This window comes from Colletotrichum navitas (genome assembly GCF_030913465.1).
Source record: "Colletotrichum navitas strain CBS 125086 chromosome Unknown LY79scaffold_36, whole genome shotgun sequence".
NCBI lineage: Eukaryota > Fungi > Ascomycota > Sordariomycetes > Glomerellales > Glomerellaceae > Colletotrichum > Colletotrichum navitas.
In genome coordinates, this window is record NW_026850582.1 from 252,162 (window position 1) to 269,782 (window position 17,621).

General features: G+C 53.3%; 5 protein-coding genes across 5 annotated transcripts; 2 read left to right on the forward strand and 3 right to left on the reverse strand.

The window, feature by feature from the left end:
* Positions 1–53: 53 nt before the first annotated feature.
* Positions 54–1,995, forward strand: LY79DRAFT_659960 (tryptophan dimethylallyltransferase-domain-containing protein; the record flags this gene model as incomplete). Its single annotated transcript, XM_060562761.1, has 4 exons — positions 54–87; positions 300–1,111; positions 1,193–1,575; positions 1,642–1,995. 4 exons carry the CDS (start codon positions 54–56, stop codon positions 1,862–1,864), a joined length of 1,452 nt encoding a protein of 483 aa, XP_060413359.1. The 3' UTR covers positions 1,865–1,995.
* A 3,596-nt stretch (positions 1,996–5,591) lies between these two features.
* On the reverse strand, positions 5,592–6,141 carry LY79DRAFT_670417 (Ribonuclease/ribotoxin; the record flags this gene model as incomplete). Its single annotated transcript, XM_060563776.1, has 2 exons — positions 5,592–5,704; positions 5,808–6,141. 2 exons carry the CDS (start codon positions 6,139–6,141, stop codon positions 5,592–5,594), a joined length of 447 nt encoding a protein of 148 aa, XP_060413360.1.
* Positions 6,142–7,533: 1,392 nt separating this feature from the next.
* On the reverse strand, positions 7,534–9,154 carry LY79DRAFT_556399 (NmrA-like family protein). Its single transcript, XM_060558012.1, has one exon. The coding sequence runs from the start codon at positions 8,874–8,876 to the stop codon at positions 7,761–7,763; it is 1,116 nt and encodes a 371-aa protein (XP_060413361.1). The 5' UTR covers positions 8,877–9,154; the 3' UTR covers positions 7,534–7,760.
* A 406-nt stretch (positions 9,155–9,560) lies between these two features.
* LY79DRAFT_704196 (WD domain-containing protein) lies at positions 9,561–13,469 on the forward strand. Its single transcript, XM_060564978.1, has 3 exons — positions 9,561–10,148; positions 10,213–12,909; positions 12,989–13,469. Exons 1-3 carry the CDS (start codon positions 9,821–9,823, stop codon positions 13,081–13,083), a joined length of 3,120 nt encoding a protein of 1,039 aa, XP_060413362.1. The 5' UTR covers positions 9,561–9,820; the 3' UTR covers positions 13,084–13,469.
* On the reverse strand, positions 13,292–15,948 carry LY79DRAFT_580445 (uncharacterized protein; the record flags this gene model as incomplete). The annotated part of the gene is made up of 3 exons (XM_060560107.1): positions 13,292–13,621; positions 13,781–15,395; positions 15,815–15,948. 3 exons carry the CDS (start codon positions 15,946–15,948, stop codon positions 13,292–13,294), a joined length of 2,079 nt encoding a protein of 692 aa, XP_060413363.1.
* Between the last annotated feature and the right edge of the window lie 1,673 nt (positions 15,949–17,621).

Consider the following 17,621-nt stretch of genomic DNA (forward strand, 5'->3'; position numbering starts at 1 on the left):
CGGTACGAGAAGCTAAACTCTATACCTTTTGAGTTTACCGCAACATACATCGCATGTTTTATCGCAACAACGGCGTAGGCCGAGAGGGTAAGTTGAAATGTAAACCGGAATATGTAACTTCCCGCCGATTACAACAATCATGGTTGTGTTGTGCACACGCCTCTGGGCCGGCTGCGTCATTTAGATAGATAGGAGATCATGACTCGAGAGAAACTAACGAAAGCTAACTTTGAACGTCATAGATTATAGTCAGCCTTTGCTTGGGGTCCAAGCCAACATATTATTTAACATAAAAACAGTAAGCACAATCCGTAATACGTGCATCCCTATCCGGTCCGCCCACAACTCTTTTCCAGCGACGCAGAATCATCACATCATGGGGGGGATTTCAAGCGGCAGTTACAACCTGAACCCCGATCAGCAGTATTGGTGGCGGTTTGTTGAGCCCGCACTGTCTTCCATGTTGGCGTACGCCGGGAGATACACGCTAGAGGAACAAGAAAGCCACAAAGCCTGGTATGCTACCCAAGTAACGCCCATATTCGGCCCGCGACCCTCAGAGGGAAATCCAGACCCGATTTTCACTCATGATTCGAGCCCGTGCCACATCAGCATCAACTGGTGCTCCAAGACGAAGCCTACAGTCCGCAGCGGTATGACGCGACCACATGACGTCTTCAATAGCCAAGCCTTCGTCGATGAGCTTCGAACCGCCATCGAAACGTCTCATGAGCCAGACCTGACCTTATTTGATGCCTTGGCGAAATCGTTGTTCGTCCATGACCCGCAGGAAGTCGCCAAAGTCAAGGCTGTGGTGCCGCTCCATCTGCACACGCTTATACCCAATATTGCCATCGCTTGGGACCTCGTCGGCCCCATAAAGAAGCTGAAGCTCTATCACAACCCTCAAGCCAAGAAACTGGCCACGGGAAGAACCGGCAACGAAATCGTCATCAGTAGCATTAGGGCATTGGCCAAAGATGGCTACGACTTCACTGAGGCCATGGACATACTGGAGCGATATGTCATGAAGCTCAACGCAGAACAACTGGAACTCATCATCATAGGCTTGGACGCTGCCGACCCAAACCTGCCAACTACACGAGTCAAGGTATGCCATTTTTCCAAGTCGTTCCACTCTGATGGTCCACGGACACCAGAATCGTTTCTTGCTGACACCCTCCACCTTCAGCCATATGGCATTGTCTCTGAAGCCAACTCCTGGGAAACTGTCAAGAACATCTACACCCTAGGAGGCCAGGTTGTCAACGAAGAGCGTATGAAAGGGCTTGAAATCTTACACTCCATCTGGGATCTCATGCGTTGTCATAGAGGAGACCCCCTTCCTGATGACTATCACAAGCCCAAAAATGATGCGAGCTCGACCCGCGGCGTGTTGACCCCCAGTTTTGAGGTGGCTCCAGGTCAAACGGTTCCCAATGTCAAACTGTACTTGAGCCAGTGGCAGTTTGGCAAGTCTGACCGCGAGATTGCTGAGTGCACTGTTGAGATATTCAGAAAGCTGGGGTGGCAACGTGAGGCAGATTCCTACTTTGACTTCCTGCGTGACGCCTTGTAAGTTTTTATCATCATGGTCATATATCATTTATTTCCGTGCCGCTAATACTCTTGGACACTCAGCCCCTATGTCGACCTAGATAAGCCCCCGGCCATACACGAGTTTGTGTCTTTTGCGTACAACGATACCAATGGCGTGTATTTTACTATATATTTTTCCCCCTGTGGAAGATCAATGAACATCTCCGGTCGCGATGAAGGAAAAACAACGGCTAATGGAAATGGGAAACTGTTTGAAGGCCAATACACTGGCTGGCCAGCGCACCTAGACTCCGCTCCAGTATGAGCCTTCACCCACGGCACTCAACCGTAGCTAAGGCGAATAGGTGATTCTGTAATATAGCCAGGGTTCCCTTTACTACTATCAAACGAGCAACAGTGATGGACAGCTGACCTAGTATAATGATTCAAGGCAAGTGTATTTACAATTAGCTATGCTGTTCACGTCAGACGACTTTTGGGAGCTCTCTGACTCTCAAGTTTGCATCGACATATTCATGTTCTGTATTGCTCCATTTCTCCGGGTATCCAGGCAATCGACATACTCTGTATAAGTTGTTCTTCTAATTTTTTCTTCTCTAGCCCAGTGATGTCATTAGCTTCTTCTTGTAGAACAGTAGGGATTCGCAGCATGCAGGCTCTTTCTCCCTGACTGTCAGGGATAAATACTAGAGAATAGAATCACGCAATAAGGGCCAGTGTAAGCAACATAAGGAGTCAGTATATATATATATATATATATATACATATATGTATGTATGTATGTATGTATGTATGTATCACAAGTAGTTAGTACAAATAAGTGTCTCTATTCAAGTAGGAAGTTATATCTAGCAAATACTGCCAGTGTTTTAATAGTAGTACTAACACATTATTCAGTGTATTATCCCACTGAGTCCTACGCGGCCAATGGCACTTTGCCTGTATGGCCCACGTGGCCACCGACACTATAACAGTAGTACACCAAGAAGGTGTAAATTAACAAGGACTCAGAGAGATCAAGCCGCACATAGGATGATATCATATTATGGCTGCACTGGTCCCTTAATGCTATACTATGAGTTACTCGATGCAGTGGAAGTCGCAAGCAAGAAAAGCCGTACGAAGAATCTTGTCAATACTGCGGCTTTTGAAGGGGGGGTGGGATGAAGCTTAAGATTTCTCATGCAGAGGCAGACTTTCTTATAATAATATGTGGCATTCGCCTACGTCAGCTTAAGCTTTTAGGCAACGCCTTAGTTAGTATTGCAGACAAGCTTAACGATGTTAGCTATAGTACGTCTATATATAACTATACGTATAACAGAATAGTTAGGAATACTAAAAACATTATATAGACCTGGACCAGCCCGTCCAATTCGGTAAGATTAAGTCCAATTCTAACAAGTAGACTATAGTTTGATATATATTCACATATTCTCATACAATTAAATAGGTGCGATTGGTCCCCATCGTTGGGTGGCGGTACACTTACCGGTGCCCTAATGGAGGGTTTAGTCTGGTGAATAGTAGCACAAAATGTTACATAATTAGTAACCAGTCTTACTGTTCCAATCTAGCAGCATCTTACTACAGTACCAGTCCAGAGGGCCATCGGTTATATACTTAACCAGTATTGAAAAATCTTACTCCTCTAGTTACCAGTCAACAGAAACCACGCGCCTGTTAGTTACTAGTCACCAGAAACCAGATGCTATTTAGTCAGGGAGTCCCTGTCAGCATTCAGATGCGCAGCAGACACGCGTTAACCCAGGCTACTGGTCTTTTCTACTCGTTTGAGGAGAGCATGGCAGCACATATTAGATATAGACAGCCACAACAATAGTCTAAGAACAAACCACTATAGAGGTTATCTTGTTTTACTGCATAAGCTATAGAAAAAACTAAGATTTAAAGTAATAATATAAGGAATCCAAACAGCTAGGACTGGTAAGAAGAGAATATCTAACGTTATAGACCAGTATCATGGCCTTTCAAATGGCCAGGACCTAGGTGATATTGCATGGGATAGACCTAGAAACTAGTCCCAAGGCCATTTTAAGAAGCTTAGAAACTAGTCCTAGGCCATTGTAAGAAGCCTAGAAACTGGCCCAAGTATTTAAGAAGCCTGGACACTAGTACCGCTGAATCATGCCAAATAATTACTAGTATTATAATTATAATCCTTTAGCCTATTAGTTGCGGAACTAGTACTAAATAGACCTAATAGCCACGGTCCTGGTAGCTTATTCCTACACGGTTCCTATAGTACTAGTTACTTACGTCTCGTAATATTGAGACAACAGTACTCCCCGACCGAACTCGACAATCTCAGCGGCAGGAAAGAAGACAACACCTTGTGTATTTCAGATTCGCTGACGTGCCACAGCTGCGTTTGAGTGGCGATGCCTGGAGATCTAGAGAATCCACGGGCAGGGCAAGCACGATGAGGTGGATGGAACGGCACAGAAGCTCATCGTGGAGCCACGGCTGAGCCCACTCCATCAAGCTTGCACGTATTTGCTCCTTCCTACATCTCCCCACGACTTTGTTCACCACGCCAGAGAGGCAGTTCGGCTCTACTCCGAGGTCCTTGAGAAGTTCGAGCACACTCCTGACCAGCGAGCCAACGTTGAGAAGATGCTTGACGCAGCCCAGAGCGCCTTACGCAAAGCTCGTAGCGACCGGAGCGCCATCGATTGACGAGTGGCAGAGTATATGTGAGTTCTCTCTTCTCTCTGTTCTCTGTTCTCTCTGTTCTCTGTTCTCTCTGTTCTCCCCCCCCCACCTCTAATGCCAGTCTTTGGAGTATTCAAGACTAACAACTAATGTATATCTATAGTGCTAGTGTAAAAACCATGACTGATCTCCACGATGCCCAGATAGAGGAGCTACGCCGATCCGAAGAGCATGCTCGGGATGGATCCAGCGCTGCTGCGCAGTCTAGTCAGAGTGTCCCCGAGACAGCTGGCGATACCCAAAGCTCTGCGGTGGGCCGATCCCAGTCATCTCAGTTGACCGGCCGATCCCAGTCGACCGCCTTGACTGATATGGATGACGACAACCACCCTCTTCCCGACATTCGCCGATGATTTTCACATGGGTTGCTGCTGATTGCCAGGGGGCGGCGTTGTAGAAGGCCGCCGGTTGTGATTGTAGTCTCGTGGACTTTGCGCCGGATAGCGGGGTTGTCTATCTGGGGGTCGGTGGCACTTTGCGTGAAGCGGCACTGGAGAAGGTGTTGAGATCTGATAAAGACCCTGGCGATGGAGGGGCGCATGGGTGTGAGGTCCAGGAGGCCGTTGCGCTTGTGATGCCAATTGGCGGTGCGCCAAAAGTGGATCCATAATTAATACAGTGTAGCAATTGTGACTTACATAGCATCACGACAATAGACCTGGCCGCACTCTCTGGAACCTGTGCTGGGCTTACGTGTCCGCCTTGGTCAGTACTTCAAAGACCCTCTTCTTTGTTCTTTTTACGCATAGAAAGCTGACTTGCATTTGGCTCTCAGATGAATGCGTTTGCGTAATACATCTTCACCGCTTGGGTCCCAATTTTTACGTTCCCGGCCAATCTCCAGCCATATTGTCACTGGTGATTACATCACAGCAGGCTCTGGAGCCGCGGCAGCGGTGACTGTTTTCGCAATCCGTCACTTCTACAATCTGGATGTCAAGAGGCAGCAGATACAGAAGTAGAACTTCCGGAGTTTTGCTTGTATTACTGGCTTTGCCCTGACTTCGTGTTGCAAAGCAAGGAAAAAAAAAATTAAAAAATTAAATAAAGAAACAAAGAAACAAAGAAACAAAGAAAAAAATGTAACTATTCCCAAGGTTGACATATTAGCCGAAGTTCCGTTGGTGTAGAAGCAAGAAGCTGTCTATAGCTGTGTTCCCAGGGCGGGAATCCCGTACCACCTCGGAAGGAAATCGGACCGATTGTTCGTAAATATTACTGTCATCCAATTTTCATCATCTATGTACAGTTTCCCCAAGCCTTCCCAGTATCATCGCCGTCGCCGATCCCACCCCTTACGAGGTACCGGAACATCCGACAAAACCGCTGCCGGTGGATCCCTGGTGGGTGACCTGGCCGGCCTGTTCGCAAGAAGCGTTGATGATAACACGGTCGGGACCGGGGTTGCCTGGAAGCACAGTCAGTCGCGATTTCACCACCTGACGCCTGCGGGACGTGCGTTGGCACGACACGCCACCGCCAGGGTAGCGCAGGGTCGCTCGGGTACTCACGTCCGTGGTAGATGCCGCTGGCCTTGAGGGGGAACTCGTAATACGGACCGGGAACTTGGAAGTTGAAGCCCTCGTTGTTGTCGTAGCGGTGGGGATAGGGAGTCCTGCGGGTGACGGTGCCGGCCCTGACGTGGTTGCAGGCGGCGTTGGAGGCGGCGTTGACCTGGGCGGCGCTGTAAGTGGTGCTTCCGCAGGTGATGGAGCGCTTCTGGAGGCGCTCCGCGGGGACGGCCGGGGCCACGGGCTTCGGGGGGACGGCCGGGGCCACGGGCTTCGGGGAGACGGCCTGGGCCACGAGGGCGAACAGGGAGACGAGGACGAGAAGGAGCTGCATCTTGGGACTACCTGGGTGGGCGGAGGGCGCTTCGGTGAGAGTGCGGGTGACGGGTTGCGAGGCGAGACTGGGATGATTGGGCCTGAAGAGCGTCTCCCAAGCACCGTTTCCTTTGCGGAAACCTCATCGTGTTATACCAGTCCGCAGAGCCGAAAATAAACGTTCGGTTGGTAAGGCGGGCAGATTTGTTGCGATGCAACCAACAGCAGTCAATGGCCAAGTGTGATAAATAGAATAAGGCGTCTGCCGCATAAAAGTAGATCCATAATTACTGTACTGTAATTATAGCTTATATTACCACGCAACACAGCCCCCTAGATCTACCCTCTACAGGGTACGTCAACTGACTCTTTCATTAACCTTATACCTAGGTACATCTTGCTAAAGTCTCGGTAGTTAGGGCCCCCTTAAGGATCTACACGCAACTCAAACTAAGGGTATTTAATAGGGATTAAGCCTACAGATGTGTTTTTTAATTTATTTATAACAATTTATAATACACTCAACAATTCTAGTATAGCAGTAGGTCGGTCGTACCGGCTGGGCTTATAACTATAATAAATAGAATAAGGCGTCTGCTATATAAAAGTAGATCTATAGTTACTGTGCTGTAATTATGGCTTATATTGCCGCGCGACACCAAGCGAAATGACAGGTCCTCATGGTAAGCGGTAACAGTATCGCCAAGCGCATTGTCGATCGCTGGTCCTCAAAGCGGAACTTGTGGATGTTATCGCGCATGGCCAGGAACGCAGCCGTGGTTGGCTGGAAGACAGAAAGCCACGGGTTTCCGCCGTGCCCGCCGACTCATACGTGCTCCGCCCTCTCAGCTAATTGGCATATGCTACTGTATACTAACGTATCTGGGCCAAGTTACACGGTAGCATTCAACAAGCAACAGGGCCACGTGAGCGATGGTTGCGACATGGATGTCGTGCGCTAGTCAAGCGCATCTACCAACGGCACTGCAGCCCCCAACCCCAGCCCTGGGCGGACACGAGGAGTCGAGGGGCATTTCAAGCCGGGTGAGGATGTCTTTCCCGTGTCTCCTTTCGGAAACCCCCGCATTGAAGCGGACCATTTGTTCCCTGTGGACCTCCGATCCACCTCTCCCTTAAGCAGCTGTAGAAAAGGAGATCAGCAGAGGTCATTAAACATCGGACGATTGAAAGCTCAAGCCATCGTTTTCTCTCACTCTCAGGGGTACTTCCGGCAGTACATCCATGGCTCACTCTTTTGAACTACTCAAACTGAGACAGCGGATATACCTGTCCGATTTTCTTACAAATGCCTCTGGGGCGGGACTGAATGATTCCGGACCTTTCATTCCGTGACCAAGACGGGACCTGGGTTGGAACAAAGATGGAATAATAAAGGACTCAAATAGAGTAGAGCATGCTCTCGATGATTCAATGTTTAGAGTTAGCCTAACTACTAGGGTCCGTGCCGCTCACCCGATGCTCAGTAATTGATTCGGTCTGGGGTAAACCGATACTTGCATGCTCATGTTGACCACTTGAATGGGGAATTTAGTACAGGTAGGTTCCGTAGAAATTGAGAGTGGAGCTGGGGAGGCTATCAACTACGCTATAGTTGGTCGTACTAGCACAAGAGCTATGTTATACGGCCGAGGACACGCTCCAGTCTCGTTGCTTCAGCCATTTTTCGACAGAAGGGGTTTTCACCTTGACGCTAAGATCAGTTGGCAACTTGATAGAGTCCTTCCACCCAGCCACCTTTTCACCAAAGAGGCCGTACTCGGCAATCCACAACCAGCTTTCGGGTGATTCGCGCCCCAACGGCGAGGCGGCCGCCAGCTCGTCAACAGACCTTTGCACGTAGACGAAGCGGTGCCGTGTTGACTCGTTAAGCACTTTGATGATGTCACGGAAAGACTTCAACTCATCGTAGGCCGCCAAAACAGTCCCGACGGGCTCATCGAGAAGCAGTGTCTTGACAAAGGGGCCGGTGCTGACGGTGGGGTCAATGAGCGGGATGGGCGTGTCGACATCGTTGGGCCCTTCAAACTCGGCGTTCCCAGTTTCTTGGTTGAGCTTGGGTCCGAAGAACGATCCGGGCAACATGTTGGAGCTGTAGCACCCGACTATGATCTGCGAAGTCTTTGCCCAAAGTGCAGGGTGCTCTTGCCGGATTTTCCTGACGATGTTGGTCTTGCTGTCCAAGTGATGGACGTGCCTCAGCTTTCCTTGGCTGAGTTCCAATACAGGCGGCAGGCTGCTGAAGATAAAGCGCTCGAGGCTTTGTGTCTCTGCCGCTGCCTGGGCAATGTTCCGGCCCCAGAGTTCCTCGAGCTCCCGCGTGGCAACGCCATGGTCGACACCTTCGTCTCGGACTCTGTTGGCGACTTCTTCAGTTCCGAAGGCGGTCCAAAAGTCGGTGACTGCGAAGATGGCGGTGGCGGCGTTGAAAGCTGCCTTGAGCTCTGCAACCGAGTCGACGGACCCAGAGACCATCTCGGCACCCAGCCTTGATAGCTCGATGGCGGGAACGGAGGAGGTGTTGCGAGTAAAGCCCCGAACATGCCACTCAGACGCGAGAGCTGGATCGTTGAGAAAAGCCCGGGCGACAGAACCTCCTTGGCTTCCGGTGGCGCCCAGGACGACAAGAGTCTTCTTGGTGGAGCTGGGCATTGTGCTTGGAATAAGATGAATTGGTTTGGTGGAAAGATGGCGCGGTAAAATATTAGTTGGCTTCGAGGTGCTTGACTCGGACATCTAAGGATCATGATGTCGGCACTTGTTGTTTATATAGATTGTCTCTGATGAAATGGATGTTATTTAGTAAGGGCAGGCTCTCGACGAGATTTGTAATGCATGTTTGCACTTTGTGGTGTACTATCTACATAACGTTATTGCTGATGCACTCACTGGGCGTGGACAGTGCGGCGGTTAGCTTACTCCATGTCAGCATCGGTCGTGGAAATCTTGGCTAAGTACTCCGTAGAGCGATGATGAATTGGTCTACCCCAGATACCTGCTTACCTAGGGTTAGGTTTAGTGGCTGATTAGTATCAGATGGTAGAAACTGTATTTACGTGGACAATATACCGATCACTGCATTAGTCTAGTTGATAGCGCGATACCTTAGGTTTCTGCCAGACTTGCATTGGCTCCTAACCACCACGTACGCCAATTGCGTCTGATTTTCAACGAATTGAACCGGCTGTCTACCAACGGCGCCGGGATCCGGGCCGGAAGTATGGGGCTCCAAGCACCGATGATTGATTACGCAAGCAAGTATCTTATCAGACGATAAGACTCGGATGATCATCGTTCCGACTCCGGCGCCAGCACCGATGTGTCCGTGCGGCAGCTTGGGCGGACGACCTGACCTGGACAGGCCAGGCGGGTTGCTGTAAGTGCCAATTGGCCGCTGGTTTAGCGCAAACAGTACCTGAAGCTTCTGGGACGCGCATTGCAAAGGCGTCCGGGCTCCGCAAAACGCGTTTTCTTGGGATTTCAATCAAACCCCCAATTTCCTCCGTCGCCTCAGAAAACTATCCCAACAGCTAGCTGCCCTTCGATTCGCATCAACCGGCCACGGCCAAACCCCCCATCACCAAGTGTTCCAAGAGCAAACGCCATCGAGACGGATCCTCCCTTCCTTTAACCCCCCCTCCGGCCGCCGACCCGGTCTAAATGACCCCAGGCCATCCGCGATGCGCGTCATCAAGCCAACATGGCTGAGCCATAGCGGCGAGCAAAAGGATTTCGAAGTCTATAGCTGTCATGTGTCCTCGGACGGCAAGAGGCTCGCGACCGCCGGCGGCGATGGCCACGTGCGCGTTTGGTCTACTGAGGCCATCTACGGCGACGTCAATGGCGACGCAGACGGCAAGCCGAGGCAGCTCTGCCACATGAGCCATCATCTAGGCACCATCCACTCTGTTCGCTTCTCTCCAAACAGCCGATACCTTGCCTCGGGCGCCGACGATAAGCTCATCTGCGTCTACCACCTCGACAAGAGCCCTCCCGTAGCTTCTTTCGGTGAATGCGCCCCTGCCAGCACCCCTCACGCTCCACCTGCCCAGTTGCTAACCCATTGCGATAGGACTCGGCGCCGAACCTCCGCCAATCGAGAACTGGAAGACCTACAAGCGCCTTGTCGGACACGAGAACGACGTCCAAGACCTTGCCTGGTCCTACGACTCCTCAATACTGGTCTCCGTGGGCCTCGACTCCAAGATCGTCGTCTGGTCAGGACACAGCTTCGAGAAGCTCAAGACCATCACCGTCCACTCTAGTCACGTCAAGGGCATTACTTTTGACCCTGCCAACAAGTTCTTCGCCACCGCAAGCGACGACCGAACCATCAAGATCTTCCGATTCACGCCCCCCGCCCCGAACGCCACACAACACGACATGGTGAACAACTTTGTTCTGGAGACGACTATCAGCGCCCCCTTTAAGAGTTCACCGTTGACGACGTACTTCCGGAGGTGTTCCTGGTCTCCCGACGGCAATCACATCGCTGCGCCCAACGCCGTCAACGGCCCGGTGAGCTCCGTTGCCATCATCGAGCGCACACGCTGGGATAGCGAAATCAACCTGATCGGCCACGAGGGACCCACCGAGGTCTGCATGTTTTCCCCGCGACTGTTCCATACCGAGAATCCGGCGGACAAACCTGCAAACAACGCGCTCGTCACCGTCATTGCCTCCGCCGGCCAAGACAAGACTCTGAGTATTTGGAACACCAACACGTCGCGCCCCGTCGTCATTCTCCAAGACGTTGCCAGCAAGTCCATTTCCGACTTGGCCTGGTCGCCCGACGGGACCACCATTTTCGCAGCCAGTCTAGACGGCTCCGTTCTGGGCATTAAGTTTGACCACGGAGAGCTGGGCTGGGTCGCCAACGCGGACGAGAACGACAAGGCACTGCAGAAGTACGGTGCGTCACGCAAGGGCATGGGCATTGCCGAGGACATTGAAGGTCTCAACCTGGAGAATCAAAGCAAAGCTGGTGAATCCCGTGCTGCCGAGTCCAGGATGGGCGCGCTCATGGGCGATGCGGCTTCTTCCAAGGGGCCCGCACCTTCTACTAATGGAACAAAGACCGTTGGCAATGGAACGGGTACCTCCACTCCCAAGACCTTGAACGGCAACGCCGAGCCCGAAAAGGACAAGGAAAAAGACAGGCCGGCGGAGGAGAACGGTGACAAGTCCGCAGAGCGAGTCAAGGAGCTCAAGTCTCGAGTGACTGTCGGTAAGGATGGGAGGAAACGCGTCGCACCGCTGCTGGTGTCATCGTCCGGTACCGGCCAGTCCTCTCTGCCCCAAACGCAGCTAGTCGGAGCCACATCAACAGCCAAGGCGGCGCAGAATGACGCCCCGCAGACGATACTGGATCTCGAGCGGCCGTTCGAGGGACTGCCCAAGGGCGGCGTCGCTGCCATGTTGCTCGGCAACAAGCGCAAGCTTCCGGTTGTTGAGGGTGATGAGGAGGAGGACCGCGGTTCGAAGCGGCTGGCGACCGACCCGACTCCGGTCGTCCTCAATGGTGTCGACGGGGTCGAACCAGCCTCGGTCGTGCCCGCTTCCCATGGCATGGTCCCGACGCCCGAGTATCTCCGGCCTGCGGTCCTCAACCCATCCATCGCCTTTGCACAGATCCGCCTCGCTGTGCCAAAGGTCAGATCTCACATCGTCCGCCCGCTGGAACGCGGAGTGCTGCTCCCTGAAAGCAGCACAGACGAAGCCTCCAAGGTGCCGGAGAACATTATCCTCGAAGCCCGGAACCCCGTGCAGATCAGGGACCCTTCGTCAATCTCGGCTACCAAACGAGGAACGCTACTCTGGCAAGACTATCTGCCAAGGGCCGTCATACTCGTCACAGGAAACAAGCAATTTTGGGCGGCAGCTTGCGAAGACGGAAGCATTTATACATGGACCCCCGCCGGTCGACGGCTGATGAATCCAATCATTATGGAATCCCAACCCGTCATACTGGAGTGCCGGAATAGCTACCTCTTGTGCATCAACGCGGTCGGCCTGTGTCACGTATGGGACCTCCAAAAACAGGCCGCACTGCACCCCCCAGTGTCCCTGGGTCCCGTTCTCGAACTAGCGACGACGACACTAAACCTCAACGCCACTACTCCGGGCCCCGGCGTCACATCAGCACAGCTTAACTCGACGGGACACATCGTGGTGACCCTGACGAACGGAGACGGGTACTACTACACCCGCGACATGTTTTCGTGGCAGCGCGTCAGCGAAGCCTGGTGGGCGGTCGGGTCCCAGTACTGGAACAGCAACGATTCCTCCATCAGCGCCTTGCAGTCGACTGCCGTGGGGCCCGTCACCCCGGCGAAGCCAAAGGACGAGAACACGGCCAACGTTTCCGCCGGCATCATTCCCTACCTCGAGCGCCACACGACCAATGAGTTCTTGCTTAAGGGCCGAGCTTACACCCTGCAGCGCATCGTCAAGCTACTGCTGTCCAAGGACGGCTTCGAGGGCTTTGAGTCCACCGTCAGCATTGCCCATCTCGAAAACCGCATCGCTGCTGCCCTGCATCTGGACGCGAGGGACGAGTTCCGTCTCTACCTGTTCATGTACGCCAAGCGGCTTGGCGCTGAGGGTCATCGTGGTAAGGTCGAGGAGCTGCTCAACAGCCTGCTTGGTGGCATCCTCAAGGACAAGGATGACAAGTGGAGCGAGGGTGGCCGGGGATGGTTCAGCCAGGAGGAAGTAATCTGCGGCTGGGATCGTAAGGAGCTCTTGAAGGGCGTCGTGATGATTCTTGGTAAGGTTTTGATTTTCTTTACCCCCCCCCCCCCCCCCAGAGCGTCCTGCGAATACACCTTGCTAACACGACTCGACAGGCAAATTCCGCGAGCTTCAACGACTTACGATCCAGTACGCCCGCGTGCTTGACCTTAACCTGGAGAGTGATGGGGCAATGGAGATCGAGTCATGAGCGTCTTGGGCGGCAAGGGCGACCCTCGACTCGCGACAGCGCGAGAGGGGGTTTCTCTTTACTAATGAAGCACAACCGTTGTATACTATACCTGCTGGTACTTGTTTTTCTTTTATTTGTACGGAGAGCAAAAGGGTCGGTACAGTGTGGTTGTCGGGGCGGTTGGGGGGGGTTTCGGAGTTGGCGTACGTACCAAGCCCTGGATGCTTCAAGCGGCACGGCGAGGAGGGTTTCTACCTTTGCGAAGCCTGCCGAGGTTTGGTTCTAGGGTACGGTCAGGCTTTTCGGAGCTATGTATTTTTTTGGCCCAGTGAATCATATGCCATGAATATGCCCGTGTGCCATACATGCCTACTGGCGGCGGCCTTTGACATGATGAATCGGCGTTCTGGAACCCGTGTCCCTGGCATGTTGACTGACAAGTGAGTGGTGATGTGGTATCCTCGGCTGACGAGGTGTGAACCATGTTGGAACTACGGCATACAAGTTGAACTCCGGTGCGATCCGAATCGACGTAGGGAGGCTCCTGTGGACTGGACTATAGTCGCAGAGTAATAACCCCCGTTTCACATTCTCGGCCGCAAATGACATCTGAACAACACGGGTTTATGGTATAATAGAGATCTATTCCCGGGGGTATATGCTTGCTCTAACTCTTGCCTGCTCAGAAAATGACTTCCTCGGTGGCGTCCCTTACCCGCTGCATCGCCCTCCTCAGCCCGCGTTCGTCCTCAGCCCCGACCGCCACGTCGGCGAGGCTGACGCCCGTGTCGGGGTCTTCGTACCAGCTGATGATACACATGCGGCCGGCGGCAAAGTCGTCGCGAAACGAGGCGATGAAGTCGTCGCGGCCCTGGCTGCAGCTGATGGAGAAGGAGGACCCGCTCATCAGCCCGCGGCTGGTGAAGTGGCGGCGGAGGAGGGGCAGGCAGAGGGAGCCCGAGGTCCTGATGTTGAGGTCGACTACGTGGAAATGGGAGAAGTCTTCTCCGGGGTCGGCGTGGCCGTTCGTCCGTTGACCGTTCGTCTTCTGTCCGTTGGTCGTCTGGCCGTTTGTCTCCGGCTTCGCGTCTTCCAAGGGCGCGGTCTCGAGGACGTCGGCCCCCGCAGGCCCCACGTAGTTGTGGCTTCGCAACCAGGCGGCGATCTTCTTGACCAGCGGGCCGAACTTCCTCTTCAGCTCATCCTGGCGCCCGTAGTTGATGGTGCTCCCGATCCAGGCCTTGGCGTCGTCCGTCAACTGCTCCGAGGCCGCGAGGAAGATGGGGTCGCCGCCGTCGTCCGTGACGAAGAAGGTCAGGCCGTAGTCTCCGACGGGGTCCTCCACGAGGTCCGAGAGCACCAGGGCCGCCGGCCGGAGGTGCGCGTTGGCCTCCGTCACCGAGGAGAGCAGCCTCCGCAGGAGGCCCCCGCGGAGGTCGGCGACCAGCCTGCCGCGCTCCTCTTCTGTGACGACCACGTACGTGCCCGCGCCGCCGAAGCTCTGCTGGTTCTTGAGCACGAACGGCAGCGGGTGCGAGGCGAGCGCGGCGAGGATCCTCTCCCGCTGCGCCTCGAACCATTTCCCCCGCGACCCCGCGCACGTGGGCGGGATGACGAACTCGGCGGCGTCGCCGCCGGCGCACGGCGCGCAGCACAGCCGGGCCTCGTCCGCGAGGCCGTCGACCTCGATGATCTTGGCCTTGGGCGTGGGGAGGCCGGAGCGCGCGAGCGCGGCCTTGGAGTTGAGGAACCAGTGCGTGTCGGGCGGGACGATGAGGTTGTCGTAGCCCTCGAGGCCGTCGAGCATGAGCTTGTACGCGATCGCGTCGATGCCCGCCTCCTCGACGGGTATCGCTGACGGGCCGACGCAGAAGACCAGGTCGGGCCGCTGCGCCTCGGCGAGCACGGAGATGGTCCTCTCGGCCTCGCGCCTGTCGTGCGCCTTCTGCTTGTCCGTCTCGTTGATGTGGAAGAGCACGACGGCGGTGTCGCCGCTGATGAAGGCGTCGCGCTGGGGGATGAGCGAGAGGTACTTGACGGCGAGCTGCTGCTGCTGCCGCTGCTGCCGCCGCCGCCGCTCCTTGTCCTTGGGGCTTCTGCAGGACTCGTCCGGCGGCACGGTATTGAAGGGGGTGTCTTGGTAGAGATACTTGGCGTTACGGGGGACGTGTGCGCTGAGCTCGGCGCACGAGTTGATGCCGCAGAGCACCTGGGCGATGCGCTTGTCGGCGCTCTTGGGACACGCGCGCCGGTAGAGGTCGGCGAGCGTCGTGTCGAGCGTTACCGTGGGCAGGTCTGGCATGGCGACTTCTTCACGCTGAGTGCTTGTTCTTGTTATCATTATCAGATCATGGACTAATCGACCCCGTAAGTGTTGATACGACGAGAACCGCAGCTATAAGCCGTTAAAGTGTGGTTGGATCAGCCTCGGAGTGCTTGTCAACCTTGTTTGCGTGAACACGGAGCAGAATGGAGGCGTACGCAAGTAAGTCGTTGGTGTAAAGACATAAAAACACATCACATCACCCCTTGCCGCCGCGGCGTCCCGGTTGACGTGACCGCAATGTCCCAAACCGATTGGCTGCCATGGGTGCAGATCTCCCTTTCCAAGGCTTCGGACGGGGGAGGATCATCCATCAAGATTCAAGGGACGGCGGCCACATTTGACCGCGCAATGCGAGGGAGGACAACCGAATGCGCACCCGCAAACCTTGCGAGACTGCGGCAAGGGAGACATTGATGTCATTACCCGCAGCCACGTTCGTAAAGACCGCTTGGGGATTCGCCTAAGCCCGTGATGGGCCGGTGGCAGACCAGTCTGTCTGACCGTCGATCATCGGGGCGCGAGACCTCTTGGCGTCGCTCGGGCCGTGAGTGAGCCATTGCAAGTGCTTCTGGGCGGTGCGAGACGCTCACAGCTTTCTATGCTAGGCGGAATGCCAGCTCGCCTGGATCTCAACCGTCCCATCCCTCCCTCGGCTGCCATGCCATGCTGCGGTTATAGGGTGTTGTAGGAGAGGTCGCCCGATCATCGCGTTTCTTGTGGGCTTTTCATCATCGTCCAGCCATTGGCCAATCGGCCTTGGTCGAAACTCACACGCTTATTTTTAACGTTGCGGCAGCGTACGTCATCCTCCTCCTCATCTCTGGATGTTCACTGGGACCTGGCCTGAGACGACAGGAGACAACAAGAAACCGTAAGAATATGATAATTTCCCCCTCCGGGTTGTCCCTTCTATTGGCCCTCAACTGAGCCACAGGTACGATCGTATGAACGCACGGTCACAGCAGTACACTAGAGATAAGAATCACGGGTTTGATTCCGATTCGACATCAGACTCTTCATGCTTGGTAAACTGAGTGAATAATTCGCCAGAACCACTCTATCTTTTAATCCAGCTGTTCTCTCAATTGTCGAAATGGCGATGGCATCATCGACGAGTGTCAATTGGGTCCTCGTAATGTTGTTGGTGTCAATCGTTCGTTTGCTCTCGATATCTCTTTTACCAGAGTCGGGAGAATAAAATGGAAGCAGAATACGGCAGCAGTGGGGAAAAAGACTATGGTCGCAGCTATAGAAACGTTAATTACATGAATAATGGCTCTCATGGGCGATGCGTTGGTCCTCTGTCACTAGAGATTATGTAACGGCAGTGTGAGAATAGAAATCACGCGTCTCTGACTGAGACAGAAATCGCATTTTGAGAGGCTCGAAGCAAACCACCAAACGCCTATTTATACGGAGGATTCGCTTAAGATCTTGTTCCTTTCAGAACCTGGAACACTTCGCCATAGTATGGCATCGCGAGTAGCATTCTGAAAGTTGGACCTTTTATGAGGCTCGCGCCGAGCTTCAAGATGTCTTATGTTTAAATTGTGTTGTCAACCCGAAACGGATCAATAAATCGCAGCAGGGGCTCATTTGGATCCTGCGGACTAGTACTGCCATTAAGGTTAACGACCTTGAGGTGCACAATTTTGCATTTATAACTACTTCATAAACATAAGTTATCAAAAGTTAGTCAAGGTATTCTGTCTGTACATAAGGCTTTACCTCCAAGCAACAGGCTTATACCTGATTCTATAAGTCGCACCTGTCAAGAAGACCAAAACGTATTCTTGTTTCGTGACCCCCACTAGCTTGGTAAAGATCCAAACAGAAACTTAATGACTCTTTTCAAGTAACCATCGAAGATAGATGGACACAAAAACAAGAAATCCATTCACCGTCACACAGAGACAACAGTACCTTTCCATCGCCTTGTCACTAGCACTCTGTCGTGAAGCTGGGACAGCTTCGTGTGGCTAGTTCCAGTCAGAGACGCCACGGAGTGGCGCCTCCAACCGATAAGACCCACATTAGGAAGAGTATTTCTAGGCGAGTTTTCTCTCGTACTTAGACTTAGGAAAATCAACTACTTCTCTTCATAAATGTCAGGACGCTGCGGTTCATCACACACTCCTATACTGCTTCCGCTCTCGTCACAAGCCGACTACATTGAGCTCAGAAAACTACTCTGATTTGTTCCCCGTTTCCCGAAGACGCAAGTCTTTAG